Consider the following 14,482-nt stretch of genomic DNA (forward strand, 5'->3'; position numbering starts at 1 on the left):
CTACACACTTAAACATGTTTTATTAAGCTTTCATTTACTAAGATATATTTTATAGGCCATAGGGTGAATTTTACTCTAATATACAAACGTTAGTATCTGTATGTGCTGACAAGCGTGTGCTCAGTCAAAGTCATTGATCAGCATCAGGCGGGAGATCTGCTCTCTACAGGGTCACCACTTTCCCAGATTCTCCCTCCATCACTCCCCCAGTCCTCCACCTGTTCCCCTGAAATCCAACTATTGTCTCCGGCTCGTGTGACAACTGAGCATGTGGCAGCTCCACAGTCCCTTTCTCTTTTTCAGGCTCTCTGATTGGTTGAGACTGTGGGAACCTGCAGCCAGCCCCAGACCCACACATTGATATGGAGATGTGGGACTATAAATAGGAGGGATGAAGGCAGCAGAGATCAGATTGTCTCTACACAGACCTCTACAGCACAGAGATCCACACATGGCTCCTACAATCACTGCAGCAATGACCAACTCTCAAGAGCATCTGACTCGGAGCCACAAGGTAAATTGAAGATTCAAGGAGACGTGCTCTTCTTCCACCAGAGCTTGTGTTTGTTCATGCTGACTCTTGACTCCAGAATGACTTGATGACTGACTTTGTTCTTGTCCCTGCAGCTCAGAAAGCCTCTGGTGGAGAAGTTACGCAGAGAGCGAATCAACAGCAGCATCGAGCTGCTCAAGTCTCTCCTGGGTCCAGAGTTCCTCAACCAGCAGCCAGACTCCAAGCTGGAGAAAGCAGACATCCTGGAGATGACCGTTTGCTTCATGACACAGCTGCTGCAGCAGAACCAGCAGCAGAGAAGACTGATGAAGCACGTCAACAAGCTGCAGTCTTCCTCTGAGGAGAAGCTGAGAGAGGCTGACTTCTCTCCTCTGAGCTCCACAGTCCACAGCAGCATCACCAAGGACAAGAGTCCAGTCAGCAGCGCCCCCTGGAGGCCGTGGTAGACTCCTACAGACTGGAGTTACCAGCAGACAAACTGGGACGAGCTCAGTGGTCAGAGACGACTGGAAGTGAATTCCATGACATGTAAGGACTTGTTCTTCTGTATGAACAGAAACATGTATTTGTGTGTTGGACGTTTCCTGAGGAAAGAAGCAACAATATCTTTCAAGTGAAGAAAGAAAACATCTTGTCATGCATGTTGCATGAATCACATCTGATTGCATCAGCAATTATTATCACCCCTCACTGTGTCAGTGATGTATCATCATAAGGTTTGTTACCTGTTGGTTAACATTGATCTTTGCTGTGAAAACATCTCAATGTCCTTTTTGTGGACGTGTTTTCATCAGGATTTTAACTTTGAATTTCTCTGTTCAGTCAAAAATGATCTGTTTTAAGATCCAAACGTTTATTTCATTTTCTTTATGAACAAGAACATCTTGTCATGCATGTTGCATGAATCACATCTGACTGCATCAGCAGTTATTATTGTACCTCACTGTATCAGTGATTTATCATTACATGATAACATTTATTGATATTATACCTCACTGTACTTCAATGTTGAAGAGAAAACAGTGGAAACATTATAATATTTCATTAATGTTTCATTAATATTGATCATTTTGATCAAACACCTTAACTTTCTCTTTGTTTACATAGTTAATCATTGATTTTAATCTCTGTGATTAGTTGTATTTGTTGTGTTGTGCATCAAGAAATACTGAAACTGAATTCTATTGAATTTAAGGACTTGTTCTTCTGTATGAACAGAAGCACGTTTAAATACTAAATGTGTTCAAACTCTCCTTTGGAGAAAAATGTACTTTTCCTAAGGAAAAGGTAAATATGGAAACTTCATCTTTCACATTGAGTAAGAACATTATTAATTCATGTTTAATGAAAGTTTATATTTCTCTGCATTTGTATGAGATGACCTTGTACTAATTCTCTATCTTTGATCATTTTGATCAAACTGACCTAGTGTCATATTTGTTAATCACTTTGATTTGTTAATATTGATCTGTTATAGGATCTATATGCTTTTCTATCCTTTAATTCAAAAGGTTTGTGTGTAAATCTGCTGCTGTGGCAGTGAACTGTTTACTTTAATGAAAGTGACCGTTATACTCAACTGATCTGTTCTAGGGTCAGTTTGTTCCACCTCTGCTTTTATATAAAGCGTAAATGTTGATTTGAAATAATATTTTATATTAAGATGAACGTCAACTGTTTGTGTCTTTTGTAAAGACCCATGTTCCTCCACTCAGTTTGAGTGCAGCGTGACTTGGAGACGCTGCCAAGTTGTTGTTGTGATGCATCATCACATGTTTCTGCTCTGGATGAAAACTTCATCATTACGTTTTTCAATAAATCAAAACATAATCAAATCTACTGCATTCTGTTTTCTTGTGTTACTTATACTTACATAACTATGTCACAGTGATGAGGAACAGATTCCCAGAGAGATTTTTGTGGCATTTCTGTCACGGTAGAGGTCATGTGTCATCAAACCCTGGTTTAAGAAGGGTGGCACGGTGGTATAGTGGTACAGTGGCCCCTTCTCTTGTCCAATGTGAGACAGGATTGGCATCAGCCCCCTTGCTTTCCTTCAGCAACAGAAATCAGATGAATGGATGATGAACAAACATCAGTCGTCAAACCTTGGACATTATTCCTTCTCCACAATGCAAACAAACATATTTGTCATTTAGATTAATATCATTTTTCAGTGTGTTTGATCATCTGACATCTACACCCTGTCCATTAGTGTTGAGGCTCTCAACCTTTTCTCTTCACCATGGACCCTCCTACAAGATAGAACATATTCTGGGGACCCCCTCGTTTACATCCCTTGGAAAATGTTGTCATGAGCCTAATTTGTATACTTCTACTTTATGAAGGACCAACACATTAGAAATGAGTTTGAAAGATATTAGAAATGCATTTAAACTATTTTCACCATGTCAACACAGAATATACATATATCATGATGATTTTAATGGATGAATCTGGAAACTTTTCTCGAACCCCTGGCAGTTTGCTACAGACCCCATTTGAGAACCACTGACTGAGTGGGACCTCATGAGTCATCAGACCACATGGAGACATTCCCACTTTGTCTCTGACTATGTTTCAATGACCAAAAACTTCAGCTGAGTCAAGTTTATTTGGGAAACTTTTTGGAAAGTTGTGTTGACTTTATGATTACATTTTCTGTTGTTAGAGAAAGAGAGGGAAAATGTCTCTCCTGTAAGGGGCCGGACATCGGAGCTGGTTTGTGATGGGAAACTGTGACACACACTTTGTATTGATCCCTTTGGTTAAATGCATGAAAGGAGAGAGTGTGGGAAACCAGAGGGAAGTCACTCACAGGGTCCCAGTGGGACAGTGAGTGATGACCTCTGACCTGAGGAGACAGAGGTTAAAGTGAATTGTTGCTATTAAACCGGAAAACCCGCCTATTGTTTCAAATAGCAGTCATTAATTTAAAATCTCTTTTTAAAAACAAAAATAATTTTATTAACGTTTCAAAACGTATCGCAAGTTCATTGGGTGGAGACACGTGTTTTTTATAATTAAGTTTAATTACAGGTCACTTCTCTAAACTCAGTTATAAGTGAATTAGAAGGTTGAAACAGGATTAAACCATTTCAGGACAGAAGCAAATCAGATCAGGGAATAAAACATTACAACAAATAAATAATAATACTGACAACAGGTAATGAAAGTTGTGTAATGGAGGATTAATAAAAAATTAAATAAAAATTAAGACATGTTTTAAGAATATGTTACTGATTCTGGTTTAAAATAAACAAAATGGACACTTAAATAAAATGTTAAATTAAACTATAGCTCAAGTTTGTTCTGAATACAATCTCCCAATATGGAGTCTTGAGAATTGTTTTAAAAAGCAGCGGATCCTTCGGTGTAAATGTACACATGCACACATGTAAGAGAAAGTACACACTTACACAAGTGTACACTATGCTGAATACAACCCCCGGCTCTTATAATAAAGAATAATTTGAAAATATTAGTTTCTGCTTGAGCCCAAAAAACCTCTCTCCTGGTTTCAGGTGACAGATGAACACACTGAATGTAACAGAATGTGGGAAAGCACCGGACAACTCTGTCCCACTTCAGCCTGATTAGCATCTTCAACCAGACCAGCAGTCGCCTATTGTCCGGAGGGATTTGGCACACGTCAGGAAACAGCTGTCATCCACCCTTTACACTTTGAAAACATTCATCAGTACAAAGGATATGTTTCAAATACATATATTTGACTTGTTTACAGTTAAGATTGAAGCAGTTACGAATTAACTGCTTAGATTTGTTGTATTTTTTTTACGTTATAATTTTGGAAACTATCAGAGTTTGAGGATTCCCTCTGATCCAATGAGGTTGTTTCCCTCCAGATGGCCGGTGGGCTGACTTCAGGTCAGTGTCTCCATCGCAGCACACGCCCACGCTCTGTCACTAAAGCTGCTTTCAAAGTGCTTTTGTCGTTCACTGACCACATCATTCAAACACTGAGTGTGGGAAACTGAGAGAGACTTTCTACTCACACCAGCAGACACAAGACGACACAGCTGCTGCATCTGGACACAACTTTTTAACTAATCGACAAAAAACAACAAGACACATTTTGGTCTCAAATAAAAAATATTATAAATTGATTGGTTTCATGAATCACTGCAGTTAAAGTACTGGTAGTTAAATAAATAAATGATTAAATTTGTTATCTTTTGATTGATATTGATAATTGTGACAATATGTTGCGATGTCCTTTATAATGGAAACAGTTATTATCTGGACACCAGGGAAGGGATGAAATATGTTTTCTTCTTCCATAAAATGAAAAAAATGTATAAAGGTTATTCATGTATTAAAGTTTATACAGGAATTGTAAACTTGGACAGAGTTTAGAGTTTGTGTTAAACTTCACCTTCATCTTCCTCTACTGATGAAGAGTCTCTGGTTTGACACGTGTGCTGACGAGCGTGTGCTCAGTAGAAGTCATTGATCAGCATCAGGCAGCAGATCTGCTCTCTACAGGGTCACCACTTTCCCAGATCCACACAGAGCTCTGTGAGTCTCTCTCCATCACCCCCCCCCCCTCCCCCCCAGTCCTCCACCTGTTCCCCTGAAATCCAACTATTGTCCCTGAGGCATTAGCACCATTCAGCATTATTGTCTCCCCGAGCTCTCTGATTGGCTGACACTGTGGGAACCTGCAGCCAGCCCCAGACCCACACATTGATATGGAGATGTGGGACTATAAATAGGAGGGATGAAGGCAGCAGAGATCAGATTGTCTCTACACAGACCTCTACAGCACAGAGATCCACACATGGCTCCTACAATCACTGCAGCAATGACCAACTCTCAGGAGCATCTGACTCGGAGCCACAAGGTAAATTGAAGATTCAAGGAGACGTGCTCTTCTTCCACCAGAGCTTGTGTTTGTTCATGCTGACTCTTGACTCCAGAATGACTTGATGACTGACTTTGTTCTTGTCCCTGCAGCTCAGAAAGCCTCTGGTGGAGAAGTTACGCAGAGAGCGAATCAACAGCAGCATCGAGCTGCTCAAGTCTCTCCTGGGTCCAGAGTTCCTCAACCAGCAGCCAGACTCCAAGCTGGAGAAAGCAGACATCCTGGAGATGACCGTTTGCTTCATGACACAGCTGCTGCAGCAGAACCAGCAGCAGAGAAGACTGATGAAGCATGTCAACAAGCTGCAGTCTTCCTCTGAGGAGAAGCTGAGAGAGGCTGACTTCTCTCCTCTGAGCTCCACAGTCCACAGCAGCATCACCAAAGACAAGAGTCCAGTCAGCAGCGCCCCCTGGAGGCCGTGGTAGACTCCTACAGACTGGAGTTACCAGCAGACAAACTGGGACGAGCTCAGTGGTCAGAGACGACTGGAAGTGAATTCCATGAAATCTAAGGACTTGTTCTTCTGTATGAACAGAAACATGTATTTGTGTGTTGGACGTTTCCTGAGGAAAGAAGCAACAATATCTTTCAAGTGAAGAAAGAAAACATCTTGTCATGCATGTTGCATGAATCACATCTGATTGCATCAGCAATTATTATCACCCCTCACTGTGTCAGTGATGTATCATCATAAGGTTTGTTACCTGTTGATTAACATTGATCTTTGCTGTGAAAACATCTTAATGTTCTTTTTGTGGACGTGTTTTTATCAGGATTTTAACTTTGAATTTCTCTGTTCAGTTAAAAATGATCTGTTTTAAGATCCAAACGTTTATTTCATTTTCTTTATGAACGAGAACATCTTGTCATGCATGTTGCATGAATCACATCTGACTGCATCAGCAGTTATTATTTTACGTCATTGTTCTTTGTGTATTAGAGTTTTATCATTATATGATAACATTTGTTAACTATTGATCAGTATTGATTGTTGTCATTAACAATTATTTATATGTCCCTTTTTATGGACATGACTCAGAACGGATCTGTTTTAAAATCCAAAAATGTTTCTCTTTTGCAAAGAGTTTACTTAATATCACAATTTTCTAGTGATACTTTTGTTTTCCATTGTGTGTCATGTATTGTTAAAATACAACACAACTGTAATATTTTCCAACTATGGAAAAATATAATGATCAAATTGATCAAATATCTTAATTATCCTCTTTTGGATATTTTGTCATAATTGAAGCTCCATCACTTGTTGTGATGTTAAAAACTGATCTGTTAAGATCAAAATGTTTATTTCTTTTACAGTAAAAGTAAAAATTTAATATCACAAGTTTGATTATTAAGCATAATGTTTATAATTGTGAAAACTTCTTTTCCATGTTGAAAAATGCTGTGAAAGTCCAGTGAGCACTGTGTCCTCACATTGTGTCCACTGTTTGTCTTTTATAAAGACACTTGTTCCCTCACTCTCTCTGAGTTCACTGTGTCTTGTAGACTTCTACAAGTTGTTGTTGTGACGCATCGTCACCTCTAGTTGGCGCTGTCATACTCTCATTGTGACTTGTTGAATAAACAAACTGTCAGATGAAACATTTTTCTCTTGTCATTGTGTTTTGAAGTGACCCTGTTTATTATGATGAATTTTCAATTATAATCCTCATTGATATAGATCTGCACCATTGCTCCTGCATTTAATTACAAACAAATACAAATAATAATTAATACAATTGAGTTTTAGTTGAGATTGTTTTCCAATAAAATTAGGTCCATAAATGTTACATCACTCTGTCTATATGGAATAAATCAAGAAATTTAATTTAATGATAACACAATAACTTTAAAGACACTTCTCCTGGACCATTAGTTTATGATATTAGTGCGTTTCAGGTGTTTTAATTTAAGATATTTTAAGTCAGCCATCTTCAAAGAGGAGACACATTGTCTGTAACATGATGTGTAACAGGACACACTTGTATTGTTGTGTCAGTGAAAGCAGTGAAAGGACCGACTGTGGGAAACCAGAGGAAACTCCCTCACAGAGCCTGAGGGGCCATAGAGCCTGACCTCTGACCTGAGGCCACTAAATTATTTATAAGGGACATCAGCCCCAAAAAGTTCTTGATAAGTTTTAAATCATAAATACACTATATATTTTTTTCGTTGTAGTGAAACACTGTTCACCAGATGTAACGGTTATTCTAGCAAAAGTGACTTGACTGGGACTTAACCTGTTAATCTGTGACCTTTTACAAGAAGAGAACACACACTGATGTTCTTTGTGACAAAATATGATTTAAATGGACATTAAGATATTTTAGTGTTGTCACATATCACTGTTTGTGTCTATTTATAATGTTATTAGGTTTTACCAACACTTATGTAGTGAATTAAGGAAAATCTACTTTAGGGCAAAGACAATATAATCGCAGAAGGGACGACAAGAAGAACAAGTATCAGTGTGAAGTAATAAATCAGTAAACAGACAACATAAATGTAAGGAAATATACAAATAGTACCAAAATATACAAGTTAACCAGGACTGAATAAATTAAATAATGAATAAACTCAAACCTGAGTTAATGGGCGTTTAGTTGTTTTTCATGATCAGAAAAATATCATGACTATGTCCATTATTAATAACATGTAAGCATTATACCACAATTTTAAATATCAGTTTAAATATAGTTCATGTTATCGTATGCTATCAGTGCGTTAACTGGAGTGAGGTACAAATTAAATTGATGAGTTCATATGTAGAAAGTCAGCGTTTGTGATGTTTTTGTTAAACTGGGAGGAAGTTGTCGTTGTGTCCAGATGCAGCAGCTGTGTCGTCTTGTGTCTGCTGGTGTGAGTAGAAAGTCTCTCTCAGTTTCCCACACTCAGTGTCTGAATGATGTGGTCAGTGAACGACAAAAGCACTTTGAAAACAGCTTTAGTGACAGAACGTGGGCGTGTGCTGCGATGGAGACACTGACCTGAAGTCAGCCCACCGGCCATCTGGAGGGAAACAATCTCATTGGATCCCTGACAGGTTTTTAAAAGACTTTTTTTTTTTAAATACATAAAGTCACAAACTCTGCTCGAACTACATTGGAACCTGCATTTTTGAGCTTGTAGTGAAAAAATATATATTTTACTTAATCATTCATCAACTGGTTTAAGATTAAAGCTTTGTATATCTGGAGTGGGGGGGAGGGGGGAGGAGGGGGGGGGGGTAACGGCAGCTGTTTCCTGAAGTGTGCCAAATCCCTCAGGACAATAGACGACTGCTGGTGTGGATAAAGATGCTAATCAGACTGGACTGTGATTCAGTGGACTGCAGCTTTCCCACACTCTGACCACACACTGTTCACACTGAGACATGTTCAGACACAACCTCACAGGATTCAATCCTTTCAGTGATCATTCCCTAGGGGAGGGAAATAATCGAGAAATACATATCATGAGGGTGGCATGCTTAAACATGTGATTCTGGTTTCTATCTATGTGAAAGGGATCGATGAAAGTGGAGAAGTAATATAATAAACTCAAACATTTGCCATAGACGAGGATTGTAAATGGGTTATTGTTTTATTTTAATCTATTTCTAAATTAACTGCAGTCAAAACAAAAACATTGAGAGCTTCTCAAACACAGTATTCAGATTGACACTGACAATATCCTGTCATAAATTATATAAATGATATAAACAATATACATATATATGATAGATAGATAGATAGATAGATAGATAGATAGATAGATTACTTTATTCGTCCCTGAAGGGAAATTAAGTCGTCATAGCAGCAAGTATATTTGAATACAATAAAATACAATACAATAGAATAAAATAAAAAATATTGAGGTAGAAAGAATAAAAAAAAACAGGAACACAAGATAAATAGGTAGATAAGGTGCAGTGGCAAGATGATGGTAATAGTACTGATGATATGATGGTAATGTTATTGTTAGACAGTATATACAAATAGTACAGTATATATAGTATATAATATAACATAATATATATATTTATATAGGATAGCAATTCTACCAGTATAATAGCAGTATATAGTAATAATGGCAGCAACAGTATATATAATAATAGTAAATATAATAATAATAACATGTATACATGTATAAATATTATATACAAAGAATATACAAAGAGTATGATATAATATGATATGATATATAGTAGAGGTATAAATATAAGTATTCGACTATACAATAGATAATATAATATACTATGAGTGTAAATATGTAGTGTGCAAAAGACAATATTATTGCTTTCAGATTCAAGATTCAGAAAGTTTAATGTCACTTTTCTGTTCATCCGCTGTGCAGAGCAGGATGAGGTAGTGTTTAGTGGTGAATATAATCAAAATGAATAATGAATACACAGCTGGAAAGTGAATTGAACAAAACAACACAATCCCGCACGTCAGTTAAAGTCGAGTGAAAAGTGTTGAGTGCAGTTCTGAGTGTCAGTACGTTTAAGTTTATATAAAAACAACAAGTAGAGCTGCTGTGAATTTCATGTATAAATCTATGTTATATTAAAATTGTTAAATTTGTTATTCAGTAGATTAGAAAAATATGTCTTCGTTAGATTTGCACTATTTTCTGAACTTTGAAACTCTGGTCAGGTTTTCATTCTGATTCCTCCACATTCGCTCTTTAACCTCTTGGGGAGCAGAGGTCTCCATCCATTGTCCCTCCAGACTTTGTGAGAGTGTTTCCTCTGGTTTCCCACAATCTGTGGAGTCTCTGCTTTCACCAGACCAACAATAGATGTGAGTCTCATTAACCATCACAGTTCTGTTTGAGGTTTTCACATTCCAGCACCAGGAACCGAGGAATGCACCAAAACTATGAATAATTTATCTTCACCAGAGGAATGAAGGGAATCCTCCACCTCATCAGTCAATGTGAGTAAAGACTAAATAAGTTGTGTGTCTATGAAATAAACTCCAGATGTGATACTGATGTTTATCATTAAAGTGTGATGTCACAATACTCTGCTAGTTATGTATGACAAATGATAAAAGGAACATTAAAAAAAACAGCAGAACTTGACATGAGAAAAATGAGTTGAGGACAAAAAGGGTTTGTGTTAAATTGATTTATTTGTTGAACTCAGTCATACGTTTTATAAAAGCTTCCAGTCGGAGCAGACAGATGTGATGATGCATCACAACAACAGCTTGGTGACATTTCCAAGAAACACTGCACTCAAGATGAGTAGAGGAACTTCCGTCTTCACAAAAGACAAACAGGATTCATCATCAACCAGTTTTACACCATACTTTTCTAAATTACCTTAAAACTGATCTCAGATCAGATCAAGTAAAGATAACAAAGTTATCAATGCTGGCTGTAAATCAGGACATTTTTGTACAACAAAAATCACTGGGATGTATCACCTTGAAGAGCAAACCTTTTAAACAAAAGGATGAAAACACAAAGAGATCTGAAAACTGATCAAATGTTAGACATAAAAAATTAAGTCAATTCTGTAAAAGGTGTCCAAATAGAGGACAAATACATCTGTGAAGTTGTAGAAGTGTTTGCTTCACTAACGCCACAAAGTGATGTTACAGTGATACACATGTGAACAGTCAATCATGTTTGACTGGATTCATGCACCAGCACAAAGATTCTTTCTGAAGATTCTTTTTTCAATATTTTCCACAGAAAATTAAAAAAAATTCTCAAATGGAAAATTTGATGAACACAATAAAGTATTTAAGAAGCTTCTGTTTTGATATGAAGCAAAATCTTTTGACAAAGAGATAAAAGTTTGGATCTTACAACAGATCAGAGAGATTAAAGTGAAGTAAAGAATATTCAGACAATATGTCCACATCAGTGTTTCTAATAAAAACACAACAGTCACTGGAAAATTGTAACAAAGTGACATTAAAAAAATTCTTTAAGAAGAAAATAATCATTTGGATCTTACAATAGATCAAATTTGGTAAATAACAGAGATTACGAGATTTAACGTTTCTGATCAAAATGATCAATATTGATGAAACATATTAAGTGGGAGATCTGCTTTAAGTTATGTAAGTAAAAGTAACACAAGAAAACAGAATGCAGTAGATTCGATTATGTTTTGATTTATTGAAAAACGTAATGATGAAGTTTTCATCCAGAGCAGAAACATGTGATGATGCATCACAACAACAACTTGGCAGCGTCTCCAAGTCACGCTGCACTCAAACTGAGTGGAGGAACATGGGTCTTTACAAAAGACACAAACAGTTGAAATTCATCTTAATATAAAATATTATTTCAAATCAACATTTACGCTTTATATAAAAGCTGAGGTGGAACAAACTGACCCTAGAACAGATCAGTTGAGTATAAAGGTCACTTTCATTAAAGTAAACAGTTCACTGCCACAGCAGCAGATTTAAACACAAACCTTTTGAATTAAAGGATAGAAAAGCACATAGATCCTAAAACAGATCAATATTAACTAATCAAAGTGATTAACAAATATGACACTAGGTCAGTTTGATCAAAATGATCAAAGATAGAGAATTAGTACAAGGTCATCTCATACAAATGCAGAGAAATATAAACTTTCATTAAACATGAATTAATAATGTTCTTTCTCAATGTGAAAGATGAAGTTTCCATATTTACCTTTTCCTTAGGAAAAGTACATTTTTCTCCAAAGGAGAGTTTGAACACATTTAGTATTTAAACGTCCTTCTGTTCATACAGAAGAACAAGTCCTTAAATTCAATAGAATTCAGTTTCAGTATTTGTTGATGCACAACACAACAAATACAACTATCACAGAGATTAAAATCAATGATTAACTATGTAAACAAAGAGAAAGTTCAGGTTTCTGATCAAAATGATCAATATTGATGAAACACATTAAAATGTTTCCACTGTTTTCTCTTCAACCATGAAATACAGTGAGGTATAATATGAATAAATGTTATAATGTAATGATAAATCACTGATACAGTGAGGTACAATAATAACTGCTGATGCAGTCAGATGTGATTCATGCAACATGCATGACAAGATGTTCTCGTTCATAAAGAAAATGAAATAAACGTTTGGATCTTAAAACAGATCATTTTTGACTGAACAGAGAAATTCAAAGTTAAAATCCTGATGAAAACACGTCCACAAAAAGAACATTTAGATGTTTTCACAGCAAAGATCAATGTTAACCAACAGGTTACAAACCTTATGATGATACATCACTGACACAGTGAGGGGTGATAATAATTGCTGATGCAATCAGATGTGATTCATGCAACATGCATAACAAGATGTTTTCTTTCTTCACTTGAAAGATATTGTTGCTTCTTTCCTCAGGAAACGTCCAACACACAAATACATGTTTCTGTTCATACAGAAGAACAAGTCCTTACATGTCATGGAATTCACTTCCAGTCGTCTCTGACCACTGAGCTCGTCCCAGTTTGTCTGCTGGTAACTCCAGTCTGTAGGAGTCTACCACGGCCTCCAGGGGGCGCTGCTGACTGGACTCTTGTCTTTGGTGATGCTGCTGTGGACTGTGGAGCTCAGAGGAGAGAAGTCAGCCTCTCTCAGCTTCTACTCAGAGGAAGACTGCAGCTTGTTGACGTGCTTCATCAGTCTTCTCTGCTGCTGGTTCTGCTGCAGCAGCTGTGTCATGAAGCAAACGGTCATCTCCAGGATGTCTGCTTTCTCCAGCTTGGAGTCTGGCTGCTGGTTGAGGAACTCTGGACCCAGGAGAGACTTGAGCAGCTCGATGCTGCTGTTGATTCGCTCTCTGCGTAACTTCTCCACCAGAGGCTTTCTGAGCTGCAGGGACAAGAACAAAGTCAGTCATCAAGTCATTCTGGAGTCAAGAGTCAGCATGAACAAACACAAGCTCTGGTGGAAGAAGAGCACGTCTCCTTGAATCTTCAATTTACCTTGTGGCTCCGAGTCAGATGCTCCTGAGAGTTGGTCATTGCTGCAGTGATTGTAGGAGCCATGTGTGGATCTCTGTGCTGTAGAGGTCTGTGTAGAGACAATCTGATCTCTGCTGCCTTCATCCCTCCTATTTATAGTCCCACATCTCCATATCAATGTGTGGGTCTGGGGCTGGCTGCAGTTTCTCACAGTCTCGGCCAATCAGAGAGCTCGGGGAGACAATGGTGCTGAATGGTGCTAATGCCTCAGGGACAATAGTTAGATCTCAGGGGAACAGGTGGAGGAGGGGGGGGGGGGGGGGGGGTCGATGGAGAGAGACTCACAGAGCTCTGTGTGGATCTGGGAAAGTGGTGACCCTGTAGAGAGCAGATCTGCTGCCTGATGCTGATCAATGACTTTGACTGAGCACACGCTCGTCAGCACACGTGAAGAAGAAAACCTTCATGTTGTGTTGTATGAGTTACACATAAAGTGAAAATATATATATTAAACACAAGAAGAAATTGTTTATATGTAGTCTTTAACTTCTACGGAGCCAAATGTCCAAAATACTTATATTTTTAAATGATCATTTAATGTCATATTTAATATTATAGAACATGTTTATAGTGTTTTACAAGATTTTATTTCCTCAAAATGCAACATTCTTCAAAATGTCTATTTTTTGGAATTTGATAAAACAGTGGGATGTCCAGATGCAGCAGTCTTATGACACGTGCCTCGTTGTGTGCGTGTGTGTGAGAATGTGCATAAGTGTGTGTGTGTGTGTGTGTGTGTGAGTGTGTGAGTTACAAGCTCAGCTCACTTTCCCACACCGACTCCCTGAGCTGTGGTCAATGAACAACAAAGAGACGTGTGTGACAGATGCTGCTGTGTGTGGTCATGGACACACTGCCTGAGCCATCTGGAGGGAAACAATCCCATTGGCTGATTCTGATCATTTGAAAACTCTGAAATAACAGAAAAAACTAAACTTTGGTAAAGTTTCAACAAAGTGTCTTTAACGTCACATGTTTTTACTTCTAATTGTCATCATGTAAACTTCAGTCATAACCACGTCTGATTGTTGATCATGGAGCGAACTGAACCTTCAGCTCCATACATGTGTGTCTGTGTGTGTGTGAATGTGTGCGTGTGTGTGTGTGGGGGGGGAGGGGGGG

At 37.8% G+C, this 14,482-nt stretch overlaps 2 protein-coding genes and 1 pseudogene across 2 annotated transcripts; 2 read left to right on the top strand and 1 right to left on the bottom strand.

Annotated features, from left to right (window-relative positions):
* Nucleotides 1-391: 391 nt before the first annotated feature.
* Nucleotides 392-1,447, top strand: LOC128424584 (transcription factor HES-2-like). The gene is made up of 2 exons (XM_053410837.1): nucleotides 392-514; nucleotides 628-1,447. Exons 1-2 carry the CDS (start codon nucleotides 392-394, stop codon nucleotides 958-960), a joined length of 456 nt encoding a protein of 151 aa, XP_053266812.1. The 3' UTR covers nucleotides 961-1,447.
* A 3,808-nt stretch (nucleotides 1,448-5,255) lies between these two features.
* LOC128424593 (transcription factor HES-2-like) lies at nucleotides 5,256-6,123 on the top strand. The gene is made up of 2 exons (XM_053410850.1): nucleotides 5,256-5,378; nucleotides 5,492-6,123. Exons 1-2 carry the CDS (start codon nucleotides 5,256-5,258, stop codon nucleotides 5,822-5,824), a joined length of 456 nt encoding a protein of 151 aa, XP_053266825.1. The 3' UTR covers nucleotides 5,825-6,123.
* Nucleotides 6,124-12,692: 6,569 nt separating this feature from the next.
* LOC128457983 (transcription factor HES-2-like) lies at nucleotides 12,693-13,444 on the bottom strand (annotated as a pseudogene).
* Nucleotides 13,445-14,482: the final 1,038 nt, after the last annotated feature.

Source organism: Pleuronectes platessa, chromosome 2 (assembly GCF_947347685.1).
Source record: "Pleuronectes platessa chromosome 2, fPlePla1.1, whole genome shotgun sequence".
Classification (NCBI taxonomy): Eukaryota; Metazoa; Chordata; class Actinopteri; order Pleuronectiformes; family Pleuronectidae; genus Pleuronectes; species Pleuronectes platessa.

Bases quoted from the DNA above. Each gene is read 5' to 3' on its own strand.
- LOC128424584 (XM_053410837.1), top strand. From the start codon at position 392: ATGAAGGCAGCAGAGATCAGATTGTCTCTACACAGACCTCTACAGCAC. The intron at 515-627 runs GTAAATTGAAGA...TTGTCCCTGCAG, and splicing joins ATCTGACTCGGAGCCACAAG to CTCAGAAAGCCTCTGGTGGA.
- LOC128424593 (XM_053410850.1), top strand. From the start codon at position 5,256: ATGAAGGCAGCAGAGATCAGATTGTCTCTACACAGACCTCTACAGCAC. The intron at 5,379-5,491 runs GTAAATTGAAGA...TTGTCCCTGCAG, and splicing joins ATCTGACTCGGAGCCACAAG to CTCAGAAAGCCTCTGGTGGA.